This window comes from Myripristis murdjan, chromosome 15 (genome assembly GCF_902150065.1).
Source record: "Myripristis murdjan chromosome 15, fMyrMur1.1, whole genome shotgun sequence".
NCBI lineage: Eukaryota > Metazoa > Chordata > Actinopteri > Holocentriformes > Holocentridae > Myripristis > Myripristis murdjan.
Window position 1 is genome coordinate 24,155,108 of NC_043994.1, and position 13,694 is coordinate 24,168,801.

Genomic DNA, 13,694 nt, shown 5'->3' on the forward strand with positions numbered 1-13,694 from the left:
AACGTTTTAGCAGGACCGCTGCTTGGTATGTGCAAGCTGATGGCTGGACTTGTTCATTGTCAATGATTAATACAGAGTCGGATCAATTTGGTGCTAAAATACTCCGCAAGTCTCCCTGTTCAACATTCCGGTGGCGTCCAACTCACTGTCTTTGTAAAACAATCACCTGTGGACATCAAAGCAATTTGGTATTCCTTTTAAGTGGAGAAAAACTGACATTTCTAACAGCATGAACACAGTCTACTTGCTGACTGTGTCTCTGTGGTAGCACAGTGCCAGCTGTGCAGCACTAAAGGCTGAGACAGCTTCAGACTCCCAAAGAAAGCATGGCTCCAAACACACAGCCAGCACCGGCACAGGGAATAGAAATCAGCAGCGAGTTGTAAAGCGTCTGTGAGTTTATCGGGCGCATCACTGCATCTCTTCAAACAGCCTCATTTTCTAAAATAAACAACATCAAAATCTTTAATCTCTCTAAAGTATCCTTTATTTCCCCTCAGAGGGGTTTTCATTAAACCATTGTTAATCTAGTGTGTCTTATTTCACAGTTGCTCTGATTGCATTGTCAAGTTGTGTTCCAAAACCTAGACTGCAAATACAGATTTATCCGCTCTCAAAAACTGTTATCACAATTGTTAACATACGTACGACAGCTAACAAATACAGTAAGGCCACACCACTTGCACAATGACAGTTACAGTACATGGTACAAACCCTGTGTGTATGTGAGCGCGTGTGTGTGTGTGTGTGTGTGTGTGTGTGTGTGTGTATGTGAGAGAGAGCGAGAGAGAGCTCATAAATCTACAATTAGTGAGGAAGAAGATGAAAAGCTTCAGAGAATAATTTACAAAACAGAACAAGGTAAAATGCAATTAATCTTTAAAATGCTATTATGTTTCCCTTTTAAGCCAAAGATTTAAGTTAAACATTTTGTGTCAAGTATCAGACTTCGTTAAAGGAACAGTTCGCCCAAAACACACACACACACACAAAAAGATATTTCCTGCTTACCACTGGTGCAATCTGTCTATTCAAATAGTTGCCGTGATTTGGCGAGGTTTCCAGTCTATGGTGACCTCCTGTCTCCTAGCACCTCTGTGTTTTGTGGAGCTAAAACCATCAATAATCTTTTCACCTGTAATTTGTGCTTGTTTATGGAAGATATCTATAGCTTGTTGGTGGGTTTCGGCAGGCAGTTCACAAAGAAACATGCTGTCAGGGCTGTGGATTATGTCGTGTATCTGTTTCATTGTTGTGGCAAAGAGCTGCTGCTGTTGAGTTTTCCACAAGTAACTTTTTGATGATTTGCGTGCCACAAATAAATACCCACCTAGCTCCATTGTATCAAGTTGCTGGGAGACAGACTGGAAACCTCACCAAATCGCACAAAAACTATCAAGACAGACAGACTGCTCTAGGGATAAGTGAGATTTTCTTTTTTGTTGTTGTATTCTGGGTGACCCATTCCTTCAACTACAATAACCACTGAATCACAGTTCTTAACCAGGAGCTCAAGTCTTACAGCACTGACGTTGCACATTAAGACCATCACATACTGGCATTACACTTCCTCTCCCCTTCCTGTCACAGTTTAGTCGGATAACTTCTAAAACACTTACAGGCCCGATCGAGGATCAGCCTTGATCAGTCACATCACCTAAGGCCTGCCTCCAATTTCGTTTGTCATGCCTGTTACACCGCACTGAGTTTATGATACAAGGACTGACATTATGTGACAGCTGAGTGTGAGTTTTCAATGTACTCTGAAACTGCAGAAGGTTACCTTGGTGGTGTTGTTAACACTGTAGAGGGGGGACCTGCAGTTTGAGTTACAGTGTGATCTCAACTTTATGAAGACATTATTTTCCAACGATAAGTCCTACACTTCAGAAAAATCTGTGTGTTTTGTATAACAACAATTGATAAAATTTCTCAGATTGGGACTTTGAGGAAACTACAGAAACAGAAATGACAACCGGTGTGTTTTCCCAATAGTGCCCTGTGGTGAGTGTGTTATCAGCAAGATTTAGTGGCCCCAGGGACAGCCACAGGGGTCGCCACAGGCCCTCTTCCTGTCCCACAGGATCCGCAGCTCCTCGGCTGTGTGTTGGGGAGACGACAGCATGTCCAGGTAACACTCCTTCTCACACAGCCAGCCAGGGTCCTGCCAACAAAGGGCAAGACACTGATTATATTTACGATTAGTCAAAGTTTGGCCGAAGTCGTGGTCAGATTAAGCCACTTAAATGTGCATTTGACATACTGCAACGTCTCTGCCTTGCCATGAATAAACGAGTTCACAAAATATTCCTGTCAACCAGTGGGGGCCCCAGCACAAACTACAATGGTCTGTCAGCAAAAAAAAAACAGACATGAAAAAGATGCAGTCATTAGCTCCCCTCTCCCCGTTTGGCTGAGCAATAGCAGGTTACTTCTAAGACAGAGGAAGGAAATGATGATCCCATTAGTACGCCCAGCTTGCTGCCATGTTTTTTGTTGACATCAAAATGTACCCATATCGCTGTGTGAGTCAGACCGTGAAAAACAAAAGTGAAAGGAGTGAGATGTTTGCATGTCACAGTAACAAGTTTAAAATTATGGGTGTATGCCATCTTGACTGAGTTTTCCCATGATCTGACAATGAGTTGAACTGAGTTATTATGACTGAGTTATGACATTTACATGCATCAACCTAAGACAGAACTTAAGTAATGGGACTCTGAACAAAATTCGGTAACTAGGTTCAGGTAGAGGAAACTTTTATGTCCACGAGAGCAATTCATCTTGCAGCATTAAGAAACCATCAACATTCAGTACAAGGTCAGTACAGAATAAATCTAAAAACACAATTATACTCATTTAAAAATTTAAAAGACTAAATACTGGAAGAGTGCAGAGTATTGAGCACTATGAGTAATAAATACTTTATTTCATGTTGTATTTGTAAGACTGGCATAACAGTGCAATACGAGTGACATGATACCTGACATAAAAACGACAAATGTCAGCGGTCAAAATGTCAGTGTAAATATAAATCAGTGTTTATGACAGCCATCATGTCACAGTATGGACAGTGTTAAGTCACAACTTCAAATGAAGTGTCACCTGAAATTCTCTGTGCATGAAAATGTAGCCAATGAAAAATGCAGCAAATTGTTTGGTGCGTTCACTTGCATTCTCGGTGGTGTAGTATTATGAAAAAATGAAATTGTGTTGGCTCGGTACTCAGTATCAAGTATAATCATGTTGTTTTGGTATTATTACATGTAATCTTTGTTGTTCATTGGAGTTGGCAGGCTGGTAGATTTGTCTTTCAAGCATTTTTTTCCCTGTTTTCTTTACCTGATACTTCTGTGGTCCAACAGCCGCCATCCATATTCCCATGCTCACATCTTCTCCCTGAAACAGCACATTCAATTATTTGCCACATACTTGCATTGTATTTATGACCATCTACCACTCAGGTGAGCAGCGGTGCCCCGTCGTGGCTTGGTGCTGGGTACTGTACCTGGTAGGCCTTGAGTTTCTCTGCATTAGTGGCCAGCCACTGGACCAGGTCATGGGAGACCACGTACCCTGAGCCACAGGCAAATGCTGGGTAGGCTGGACTGGCGTACTCCAGCTCCTGCCACTTCCCAATGCGATCCACTGCCCAGCTCTGCCTGAAACTGGGTCAGGACAATCTGTGTTAGCGTGACAGCTACATTATCTCCACATTACCTGACCTTAAGTCTTTCTGACTTGGCCCAGTGTTCGCCTGTTTTCAGTCTAAAACCAAGCTGCCAGTCATCTAAACTCCAGCAGATTCAAGTCAGGAGAGCAACACGGTGTCAGCATGATCAGAAAGATGGGTCAACACTGAATTGTACTTACTTCCCCCACCAGAAATTGCTGCGCTTGAGACCCTTGTGGTCAATCTTCATTAATACTGAGTCCACGTCGATGTAACAATCATCATCTGTCTTCAGGAGCAGATTGAAGTCAGCGTTTCCCACAGACCTACCAGAGAGGGAATTTGCAACCTTAATTAAAACTTGCCTCCTGCTTTTTTCCAGCAGCCCTGGGTGGATTTACTCTCAAATGCCAGTGAGACTGAAGGGCAGGGGTCTTGCAAATAAATAATACACCAGCCAAGCCCTCCCTTATGAACACTCTGCATACTTTGCTACCTGAGAAGTTAAAGGCGCGCTTTTTTCTACTAATTGAGTGATTCTAATCGCGATTCTAACAGCGAGACATTTTAAGTCAACGGCACACTTTCATTTCAGGTTGCTGATTTCCTGAGAGGCCCAGGCAATTTGGAGACACAGAGTGGAGTCATTAGCACTCGGCGTACCATTTATAGAACTGAAGCAGTTTGGAAGGCACGTTCCTGTAGGTGTCTACCACATCTACGAACACCATGTCGCCATGCCGGAGGCTCTCCTGCTGCAAAGAGGCGTCCTCCTGCCTCAGCCTGGAGGCATGATGCTCCATCCTGGCTGGACGGCCCCGCAGGAGCCCCGACAGACCCTCTCCATCTGATACACAGGGAGCGGGAGGGAGACAGGTGGTGAGAAATGGACAGAGAGAGTTGCATAATGGGAATAATGATGGGATAGAAAATCTGAGAAAATGGCATAAATGGTGAAAATAGAGGAAAAAGAGTTCGGCTCTAAAATGAAATAGCCACTATTTCTAAAAGGTCACACAAACTCTTACAAATAACCAACAGAATAAAATTTTAACAAATTATGGTGCTGTTCGAAGAATAGGTAATTTATGTCATTGGCTGGCAAATGATAAATGATCAAATAATAACATTTCACAGATTGGATCTCCTGTTATAATTTAGAGATACTGAATGATAAATTAATTTTTTTTCCTTCCACAAAACAGCCAGGGAAGCCATTTGGAAATAAACTGAAATGCAAAAACACAGGGGAGGTGAAATACATGATAAAGCACGACAGGGTAGAGAGCAAGAAAAAAAAACATTTTCCATTTGGCATGGATGCAAAAGCCCTGAGGTGAAAGAGAAGCTAAATCTCATAGCCTGTCAGAGTAAACAATGATTTTTGGATTTTCACATACTTTCCAACAATTGTAAGTTCTCATATATTGACATCTTTTTACAAAAAGCACATAATAAATATGTCGCTGGACCAACCATAGATAGTAAATGTGAACCCTCCAGCCAAACCAGGAAAGCCAAGGGCACTTCTGTGAGGCAAGATCCCTTCTGCAATCTGTAGTTGGAACAAAAAAAAAAAAAAAGACAAAAAATCTTGATTGAAAAACAAAACACTTTGCCTCTCTCTTTAATACTTAAAATTTGACTAATTCAACACTTACAGAGGAGATCTTGAGGACCCCTCCACCGTTATTAAGCTGCACACAGGAGGAGTTGACTACGGTCAGCCCACCTGAGTCCAAACTCTCCCAAACCAGGGTCCCTTCAAAGCCCTGGATTGAAGTCAGACATTAGTCCTTGTGAGTTAGGCATGGTGTTATTCTGTCCAACCCTATTAAAACTGACCTAAATGTGAAAGACTGACCTTAGGCAAGATGAACTGCTCCACTGGTTTGTACCACACCCCATTCACAAGGGTCCCTGTGCTGATGGCGCTGAAGCGGGCAGTAACCACGGCCTCCTGCAATGCATTAAAGTCACTGGTATCACATGGGAATAGCTCAGTTTTACCTTGTAGAGCTGAGGCAGAAACACAGCCAAGGATTTTTGCTTCTGTACAAAACTTCCTTGATCTACAATGAATACTTGACCGCCTCCAATCAGTAATTTCACCACAGGCTATTTATCTTAGTCCAAAAAGAGTTATGGTAATTGCATATAAAACTGAGGGAGTAAACAGGACCAGCACGGCCATTTAGCCGAGCACCTCCAGCTGCCCCCAGGCTGTGTTTCTAGCAGGCTCCACAAGAAAAAGGAGCATACGGGATGCATTATGCTCAGTGGTCAAGGCTCTGCTACCTCCTGGTCCAGCTGGAGAAGCTTCACTGTCACATTGCTCTGAAGCTCCTGCCGCGTCCCGCTGGGAAACACCCCCAGCCTGGTGATCACCACCGGGTGCAGGACCTTGAAATCCAGGGCTATGGTAGGCACATCAGCGGGGACCAGCGCCGACGGGTCAGACACTTTCACTATCTCTATCTCTGCCTCCTGCCCTGCCGCTGAGACAGAAAGGGGGTCGGGGAATCAGAAAGTTACTGAACAAGCATACACCACATTTATTACAATAGCAACATGCTGACCATCTCTTTTCAGTGATGAAGATTAGGTGATTTGGGGAGGGAGACTGTTCACAGAAGAAGGCATACTGCATTAAAGCTACATCATCAGCACTTTGAGAAGCTGGTTCTTGGGACTGCTGTCTTCAAAGCGAGCTTCCACTCGTCAGTGTGGTTTCTTAATTAGAAAAGAGCAGTTTATTACCCGGGAGATCAATGAAGAGACCACGGCTGTTCAAAGGAAGCAGGCTTTTTACTTTACGCCTTCTCCGCAGGTTCTGCTGCTCGCTCAAAAATTAAGACAATTAAAGGCGTGGTATCACAGTGCAAGGGAATGCAGGAGTTTATCAAAGTGAATGCCTCTCATACTGATTGAGAGCAAATGAGCAAGATGCGCTTACTTGTGTGTGCTGCTTATTAACTTACATTTTTTTCCCCGTGACTGTACAGGAATGCTTCATTTTTACATGCTTGTCAACACTCATTAATGATCTGAGGGATTCTCTTTGTACTGGTCATTTTAAAAATGCCAATTTATTGTGCAACAGTAAATGTGGGGGAAATTTGTTGTGCAAAAAGGATTGTTTAAGAAAAACAGTGAATTCATCATTATTTAATATGTATTAATTATCATTTAATATCTGAATAAAAAGTAACTGATGAGGTCTCATATTGTTTACATATCAATAGTAAACAACAGCCACGGTGTGCATTATTTAATCATCAAGTAGCGCCACGTCAATAAATCAATCAGTCATTTCTCGGCAGCATTATTATCTGAGGCATTAAATCAAGGATTTTCGATTGCATTAGTTAACAATTTATCTGTTCTTCAGGTTGCACTTGCAGTGTGTAAATGAGTGTTTGTAAATTATCAATACAGAATTTGTGAAGGATAAAAAAGATTAATGTCGACACCCATCGCAAACATTTCAAAATAATCAAGCAGCATTATGAACTTGGTGCCTGTTCCGCTGTTCATTAATACACACCACAAACACCTTGTCTCGGGGCAAATAACACAGAGCTAACAAAATGTAACAAAGTCAGAGGAGCTCATTTGCATTCACCTTTCTGCAGTCTCAACAGAACTACCGGAAAAAAAAAAAACCTTGTGATGCATGCAGTATAAACAAACATATTTCAGCAACAATTAATTGTCCACTTAGTGTGTGCTCTGACCTAAATCTAGAGTCAGAAACCCAACTGAGTTTAAAAGCAGCCGTTTTCTCGCTCTCTTCCAATCACAGCAAACGTCTCGCATCAAAACCGTTTCCCTGTTTCTGAATCGAATCACGTCAACACTTCCATCCATTGACACTACAGAGCGCAAAGAATAGGCTGGCAAAATAAAACAGCACGGTGACCCTTAAGTCCAAAGTCTGGAGAAAAAAAGCTTGTTCTGACGAATAATGATTATTATATTTACAAATATATTTGACTGAAAGAAGGCAAGTCAGACGTTTGAACCGGATTAACTGTTTAAAGGTGAAAAAACACAATTACTTTCGAGTTTCAGTGACACCAGGGGCCACTTAGATTATTGCGTTTATGTCCATTTTTGCAAAGATTTAATTTACAAATGTTTAGAAAGAGTAATTGAACAAATGTGTCAATGCAATTGTAGTTAGGGCTGCGGCAGAAGTGTTGACTCTGTGAGAGATTTTTGCTGTGGCCTTGGGTATCGACGGCAACAGAAGTGTGTCCTTGAGCTGTGGGTGAACATAAATAACGATGTTTTTTTTTTCTTCTTGAACATACATTCTTTTCATTCTCTCAGCTCCTCTCCTGTTATTCAGCCTCGGCTCCACAATTTAAAAACTTATGTACAAGCAACTGATTCTATATTGAGAATCTCTCAATACTAAGGCTGTAAAACCCACTCATCTGTCTATTGCTCGGTTGGGACACATTTTTTTTTTTAAATTTACCTGGCTCTGTGAGATTCAGGAGGGTGCACGAATAAGGATCTTCTCTATCTTCCTCTGGAATGGGGCAGCCATGTTCGCCCATGATAAACTTCACCCCCACCCTGAAAAGCAAGCACAATCACAATCGCATTCATCGCATCGCATTGCCTTCTGTGCAATATTAGGCTACAATATGGTTATTTTTTCTAAAGCTTGTCCATCTATCCACCCTCCGTTACCATGGTTACTGAGGGTTGCTTAAAGGCCATCACGCCCCTATCTTTGCTCAGATCACTGGATGAGAAGGTAATGGACAAAAGAGAAAGAATGAGACAGGGAGAACAATATTGCCCTCTGGACAGGTAAAGATAAAGGGGTTGACGGGGCAGCCTGTTACTCGTGGCCAGCTGCAGGCTTTATTTCCACTACATGAATTTGGTTTGGAGAAAATAAATAAATAAATAAATATATTAAAAAAAAAAAAAAAAAACAGCCAGGAGTTGGAGCTCCACGCTACAGACCTGTGCTGGAACTGGGGGTGGCCTTGGAGGTAGCCCAGCCAGGTCTCCCTTATCACTTGTCGCAGCTCATAATGGTGTCTTGCTGACAGCACTCCCACCAAAACTTCATAGGACGGTAACACTTCATCTGAAACAAACAAACAAAATACTGCAAAAGCCATAATAACACACACACAAAAAAACAAATAGCTGTAGATACTACAGTTTTGACTGAATATCCATAACAGTGGCACACAACAGGGTAAAATAGCCATCATTTTCACATATGAAACTGTGTTCTAACCCATGATGTAATGTTAAACTATGACATATTAAGGCATGCAACCAGCAATAAAAAAAACATTTCATTCCTAGAAAATCTAGATTAATGCCTCTTTTTGCCTCCAATAACCCGTGCTCACATAACATACATCATACATCAGTTTTTACTATAAATAATACAATACATAAGTTTACCTCATGCACATTTAGGCTGTGATTTTATGCGTAAAAGACTGGCAAACCTTTCCCCGGATTAAAAAAAAAAAAAAAAAAAAAAAAAAAAAAAGACAGACATGCTAAGTTGAAGTGGCTCTAAGTAATATCCCAGATCCTGAGCAAAAAGCCTTTTGCTTGTATGTGTCTCTATTCTAGGAGCTGAGCAGCGCCGAGGCAGATCACAGTAGTCACATTATAACGCGGTGAAAACGCTGTGATGCCTCGCTGCCTACAGTCTCATTACGAGGCTATCCCAGCTACGCCCAGTGCGAGTTAACTGTTGAAAGATTCACAGTTACCTACACGTTATTTCAAAGACACACACACACACACGCAAGCGCATATAAACACACACAACCTCGCATTACATTACCAACAGCGACTAAAACAACCAAGGCGAGCCACACGGCGGTGCGAAAGGCAAAGTTAACTCGCCGCTCATGTGAAAAAGTTGCGAGGCTGGAGCTCCTCGGTGATGTACGGAGAAATCATGGAGAAAGTACCCGTGTGTGCGGCGGTGTCCGGCGGGGTGGAGGAGGGTCGGTGTGCCAACCACAAGTGCACCAGGACGGCGACAGCACAGGGCAGCAGAGTGAGCGCTAGCCTCCGCATGGACGGAGCCCTTCAGGCAGACCCGCAGCCTTCAGCTTCTCCGCTCTGCACGCGGCGGCGGCGGCGGCGGCAGCGGCGGCACGGAGCCTGTTCGCGAGCTGCACGACGCGGTGTGAGCCTCGCGGTGTGTGCGCAACATTTCGGCTGTGCGCTCTGAACGCCGTCTCATGTCCGCCTGCTGCTGCTCCGCCGAGCCCACCAATGGGAGAGAAGAAGCCTCGCCGCGGTGCACTCTGGGATGTGTAGTCCTCGTCCCTCCGGCCAATCAAATACAAGCTGGCAAGTCCATCCAAACGCATTCAGCGACACAGTAAAGAAACTGTGATAAAGAAACTACAAAAATACAGAAGATAGATAAATTATAAATATACATATACAAATAATACATGTACAGACAAATGTAGCTTATGACCCTAATATGATACTAATACTACCACCACCACTACTACTACCACTACTACTACTACTACTACTGTACTACTACTATTACTACTAATAATAATTTATATATTTACTTTTAGTAGCCGTAGTAGTAGCAAGATTAATAATAGAGGAATATGTTGTGATGTACAGTGCTAGTTGGCATGCAGTCTGCTCAATAAATTAGATTAGATTAGAGTGGAGTAGAGTAGATTAGATTGGATTGAATTCACCTTTATTGGTCCCACTGAAGAGGAGATTCAAAGTGACACAGCAGCGGCAGAATAGTTAGGAAGTAGCGATATCAAATAAACAGCAAGGCAAAGATAAATATACAATATAATAAGATACGATGGCCAACAAAAGTGAAGCTGAACAGAATAAAATATATATATAGAGAGATATATATAGATATAGATATATAGATATATATAAGTAATGGTTAAAAATAAAGGGTTAATGTCTGGACAACTGTGTGTCCTACAGTAGCATAATGAAGTAGTCTGCCTTTGTTTTGTTTTTTTTCTTGGAGAATATCAGAATCAGAAATCAGAATCAGAAATTCTGTATTGATCTCTGAGGGGAAATTGGGTCAGTTGCAGCTGCTCAGTTCACAAGAGAAGAATGAAATTATAAGAGAATAGAAAGAAATATGAAATATAAGAAAATATGTGTTCTTAACATAGAAATAAACTGAGCATATGTAAAAAAAAAAAAAAAAAAGTCTGCTTATATATACCACATGTACACAGGGATATTGCACTGTTGAATTGTTGTCAAGTCCACAGGTACACATTATTGCACAGTTAAATGGTTAAATCATCAGTGTAAATGGTGTACAGTTATGCAGTGGTTCAACTCTGACTATCTGAGCCTCAGCAGCAGGAGGAGTTAAAAAGTCTGACGGTCACAGGGAGGAAGGACTTCCTGTGGCGCTCTGGTGCATCTCAGTGGGATCAGTCTTGCACTCAAAGCTCTCCCATGCTTGACCGGGGTGTCGAGCACATGAGAAGTATAATTGTGTATAATTGTGTGCAGCCCATTAAGGCACCAAAAGAGGACTGGACCTGCTGCACATGACTGTATTTACTGTAATATGACTCACTGAAAAAGAGCGAGCAGCACTATACAGGCCTAGTTTCAATAACCACTTGAACCACTAACAGGGAGGCTAAAATAACAAAATAAATTGCTAAATGGGCTATATTGTGAGTCCTCGGGGGTAAATTGAAGCAGTAAAACATTTACAGGAGCCAGAAACAGCATTAATGTGGCGGTGCCTCCCAGATTTAGCACACAAAGAAATGTCTTGACACTTAGAGTTGGTTTTGCCTCTATCCACATTGTGGATTTCTGATGAACTGAGAAATAACTTGTGAGTGAAGTGCAAATTAATAAATGAATCATGTTTTGTTTTTTTTTCTCCTGAAACAGAGGTGACATGTTGTAGCTTTAAGATTAGAAAGTAATTTCATTAAACCAGTTACTGTTTGTATGCTACTCATAAATCATTTAAATTGAATTAATTGTGCATGGAATGGGTTGGGGAGAAGAGGGCGGGTGGTGTGTGTGTGTGTGTGTGTGTGTGTGTGTGTGGTGGTGGTGGTGAGTGGGGGGTCCTCTGTTTTTCCTGCACATGGGATAGGAGGGGTGGGCCACACCATGCCTGCAAAAAAATAGATTTTAACGGTTTCATTGTTGCCAGGCGCAAATGTTGTTTTAGTGGCCTTAGTACCCTCTCCACAGAAAAAAAAACATGTAGGGAAAAAGGTGTTGCAAAATAGAGTGATAGTAAATAATTTAGGTGAAAACGAGTACTTTCCTCGTGTTTTGGGGGCTCTCTGCTCATTTTGGAAAATTGGTTCTGCAGAGATTCTGGGTATTAGATAACCTACTGCCCTGGGGATGATTACTTTTCTGTGCATTATATAATCCTCTTTTTTGAGTTGCATTCATAGATATACTCATTAAAATGATTTAGTTCTCTCTCTGCAGCACATTATTCATTTGAACAGAAAAGGCTATTCCGAGCGTTTTCTCGGTGGTTTCTTGAAACGCACTCAGCACCTACTAGCCTGTACTCGGTTTTTCAACTTTGTTCCGCCTGAGAAGTTGTATGTTTATACTTATTTATACTCTGTTTAAGCCACTCCAGCTTATGTGCACAGCTTTTTCTGTCACTCTTTTGCCTTATAGTGTGCAGAACTCTCTGCACCTGTATATGTTTCTGTTCTCTCTTGCTGATTTCCATATCAATTCATCAGCCACATGCATCCTTTATATAGACATGTATTTCATAAATCTTGTTGTCTTTTCACTCATACTTTTTATATAATACTCAGACTCTGAATGAGCACAATATTAGGGGCATCTTCCTTTTGCAAGATCCACATCTCAGTTGTCTCAAAACTTAAAACGTCTTTTCTTACTTGTCTGCATCTCCTCTGTTGTGACTGGTATATACAGTGTCCAATGAAGAACAGGTGATGGCTTTTACCTTGATTCACCTCAGTGTACTTCAGGAACACAGGGAGTATTCCTTTATGTGCACTATTCACTTACTCCACAAATTTTCGCCTTATACTTTTCATATACAAATACACTGTTTTGTTGTTTTGTCAAATGCAACTTACTGCTTTGTATGCGCAAACTCGGCCAATAACCTCTTTTTGAGTCTGATTCTGATATGATCAGCAGACTTCAGAGTGTAGTGAAATAGCTCTCCCAAAGGGTTTCAAAATAAGAGACTGATATGGGCCCAACTTCAGGAGAAAAACATTATTTTCAGTGATGATGGAGTAGACTGTTCAATGCGGCAGTGAGCGTATGCATGGATGAGCATGAGAAATAGCCACAGCAGACAATGTGAATGTTGCCGTCAGTATCTAGCACCCTGAACTTTTATTCTGCCGGTTCCTCTTGTAACCTGCAGCGCCGGCAGGTGCTTTGCTCCTCTTGATGTCTTGTCTGCGGGCAGAGGACTCATCGGGTGACGGTGAAGTCAGAGAGTGAACTCGGTCTTTTAAATAATGTTGCAGAGCGTGAACAGTCTACCCAAATGGCTTCTAGTTTGATTTAACCACAAGAGGTCTCCACCACACACACACACACACACACACACACAGACACACACACACAGGGATGTCACACTCCTCAGAGGAGCATGATATTCAAATGATTGGTTGTACCCTGTTATTTTCTCTGCTGGTCTGAGGGACTATTTTGATTTGATTTGATTTGATTTATAATTTTGCAACATGCATGGAAAACAAAGACAGTCATGTGAGCACCACAAATACAAGGTAATACAAGACGTGTGTGTGTGTGTGTGTGTGTGTGTGTGTGTGTGTGTGTGTGTAATAACAGACATGACATGTGGGTGTGTGAGTTCATGTTGTGTGTCAGTCAGTGTCTGTGTGTTTATGAATGGGAGTTGTGTGAAATCTGGGCATAGGCGGAGGGGGTGTTTTTGGGACTGATAGGGTGATATAAGTGTGAGTGGGTGGATGGGATGGGGACAGAGGGC

General features: G+C 42.0%; 1 protein-coding gene across 1 annotated transcript; it reads right to left on the reverse strand.

The window, feature by feature from the left end:
* Positions 1–469: 469 nt before the first annotated feature.
* On the reverse strand, positions 470–9,937 carry b3galnt2 (beta-1,3-N-acetylgalactosaminyltransferase 2). Its single transcript, XM_030070648.1, has 12 exons — positions 9,640–9,937; positions 8,660–8,786; positions 8,160–8,260; positions 5,972–6,171; positions 5,538–5,633; positions 5,335–5,445; positions 5,150–5,228; positions 4,337–4,520; positions 3,874–3,999; positions 3,509–3,668; positions 3,343–3,399; positions 470–2,164 (listed from the first exon to the last, which is right to left on the reverse strand). The coding sequence occupies exons 1-12, from the start codon at positions 9,746–9,748 to the stop codon at positions 2,027–2,029; spliced, it is 1,488 nt and encodes a 495-aa protein (XP_029926508.1). The 5' UTR covers positions 9,749–9,937; the 3' UTR covers positions 470–2,026.
* Between the last annotated feature and the right edge of the window lie 3,757 nt (positions 9,938–13,694).

What these genes read in the sequence shown, in the direction of transcription:
- b3galnt2 (XM_030070648.1), bottom strand. Translation starts at nt 9,748, where the DNA reads ATGCGGAGGCTAGCGCTCACTCTGCTGCCCTGTGCTGTCGCCGTCCTG. An exon ending in CACCCCCAGTTCCAGCACAG is followed by an intron (nt 8,261 to 8,659) that starts GTCTGTAGCGTG and finishes CTTGCTTTTCAG; the next exon opens with GGTGGGGGTGAAGTTTATCA. An exon ending in AGCAATTTCTGGTGGGGGAA is followed by an intron (nt 3,669 to 3,873) that starts GTAAGTACAATT and finishes GTCCTGACCCAG; the next exon opens with TTTCAGGCAGAGCTGGGCAG.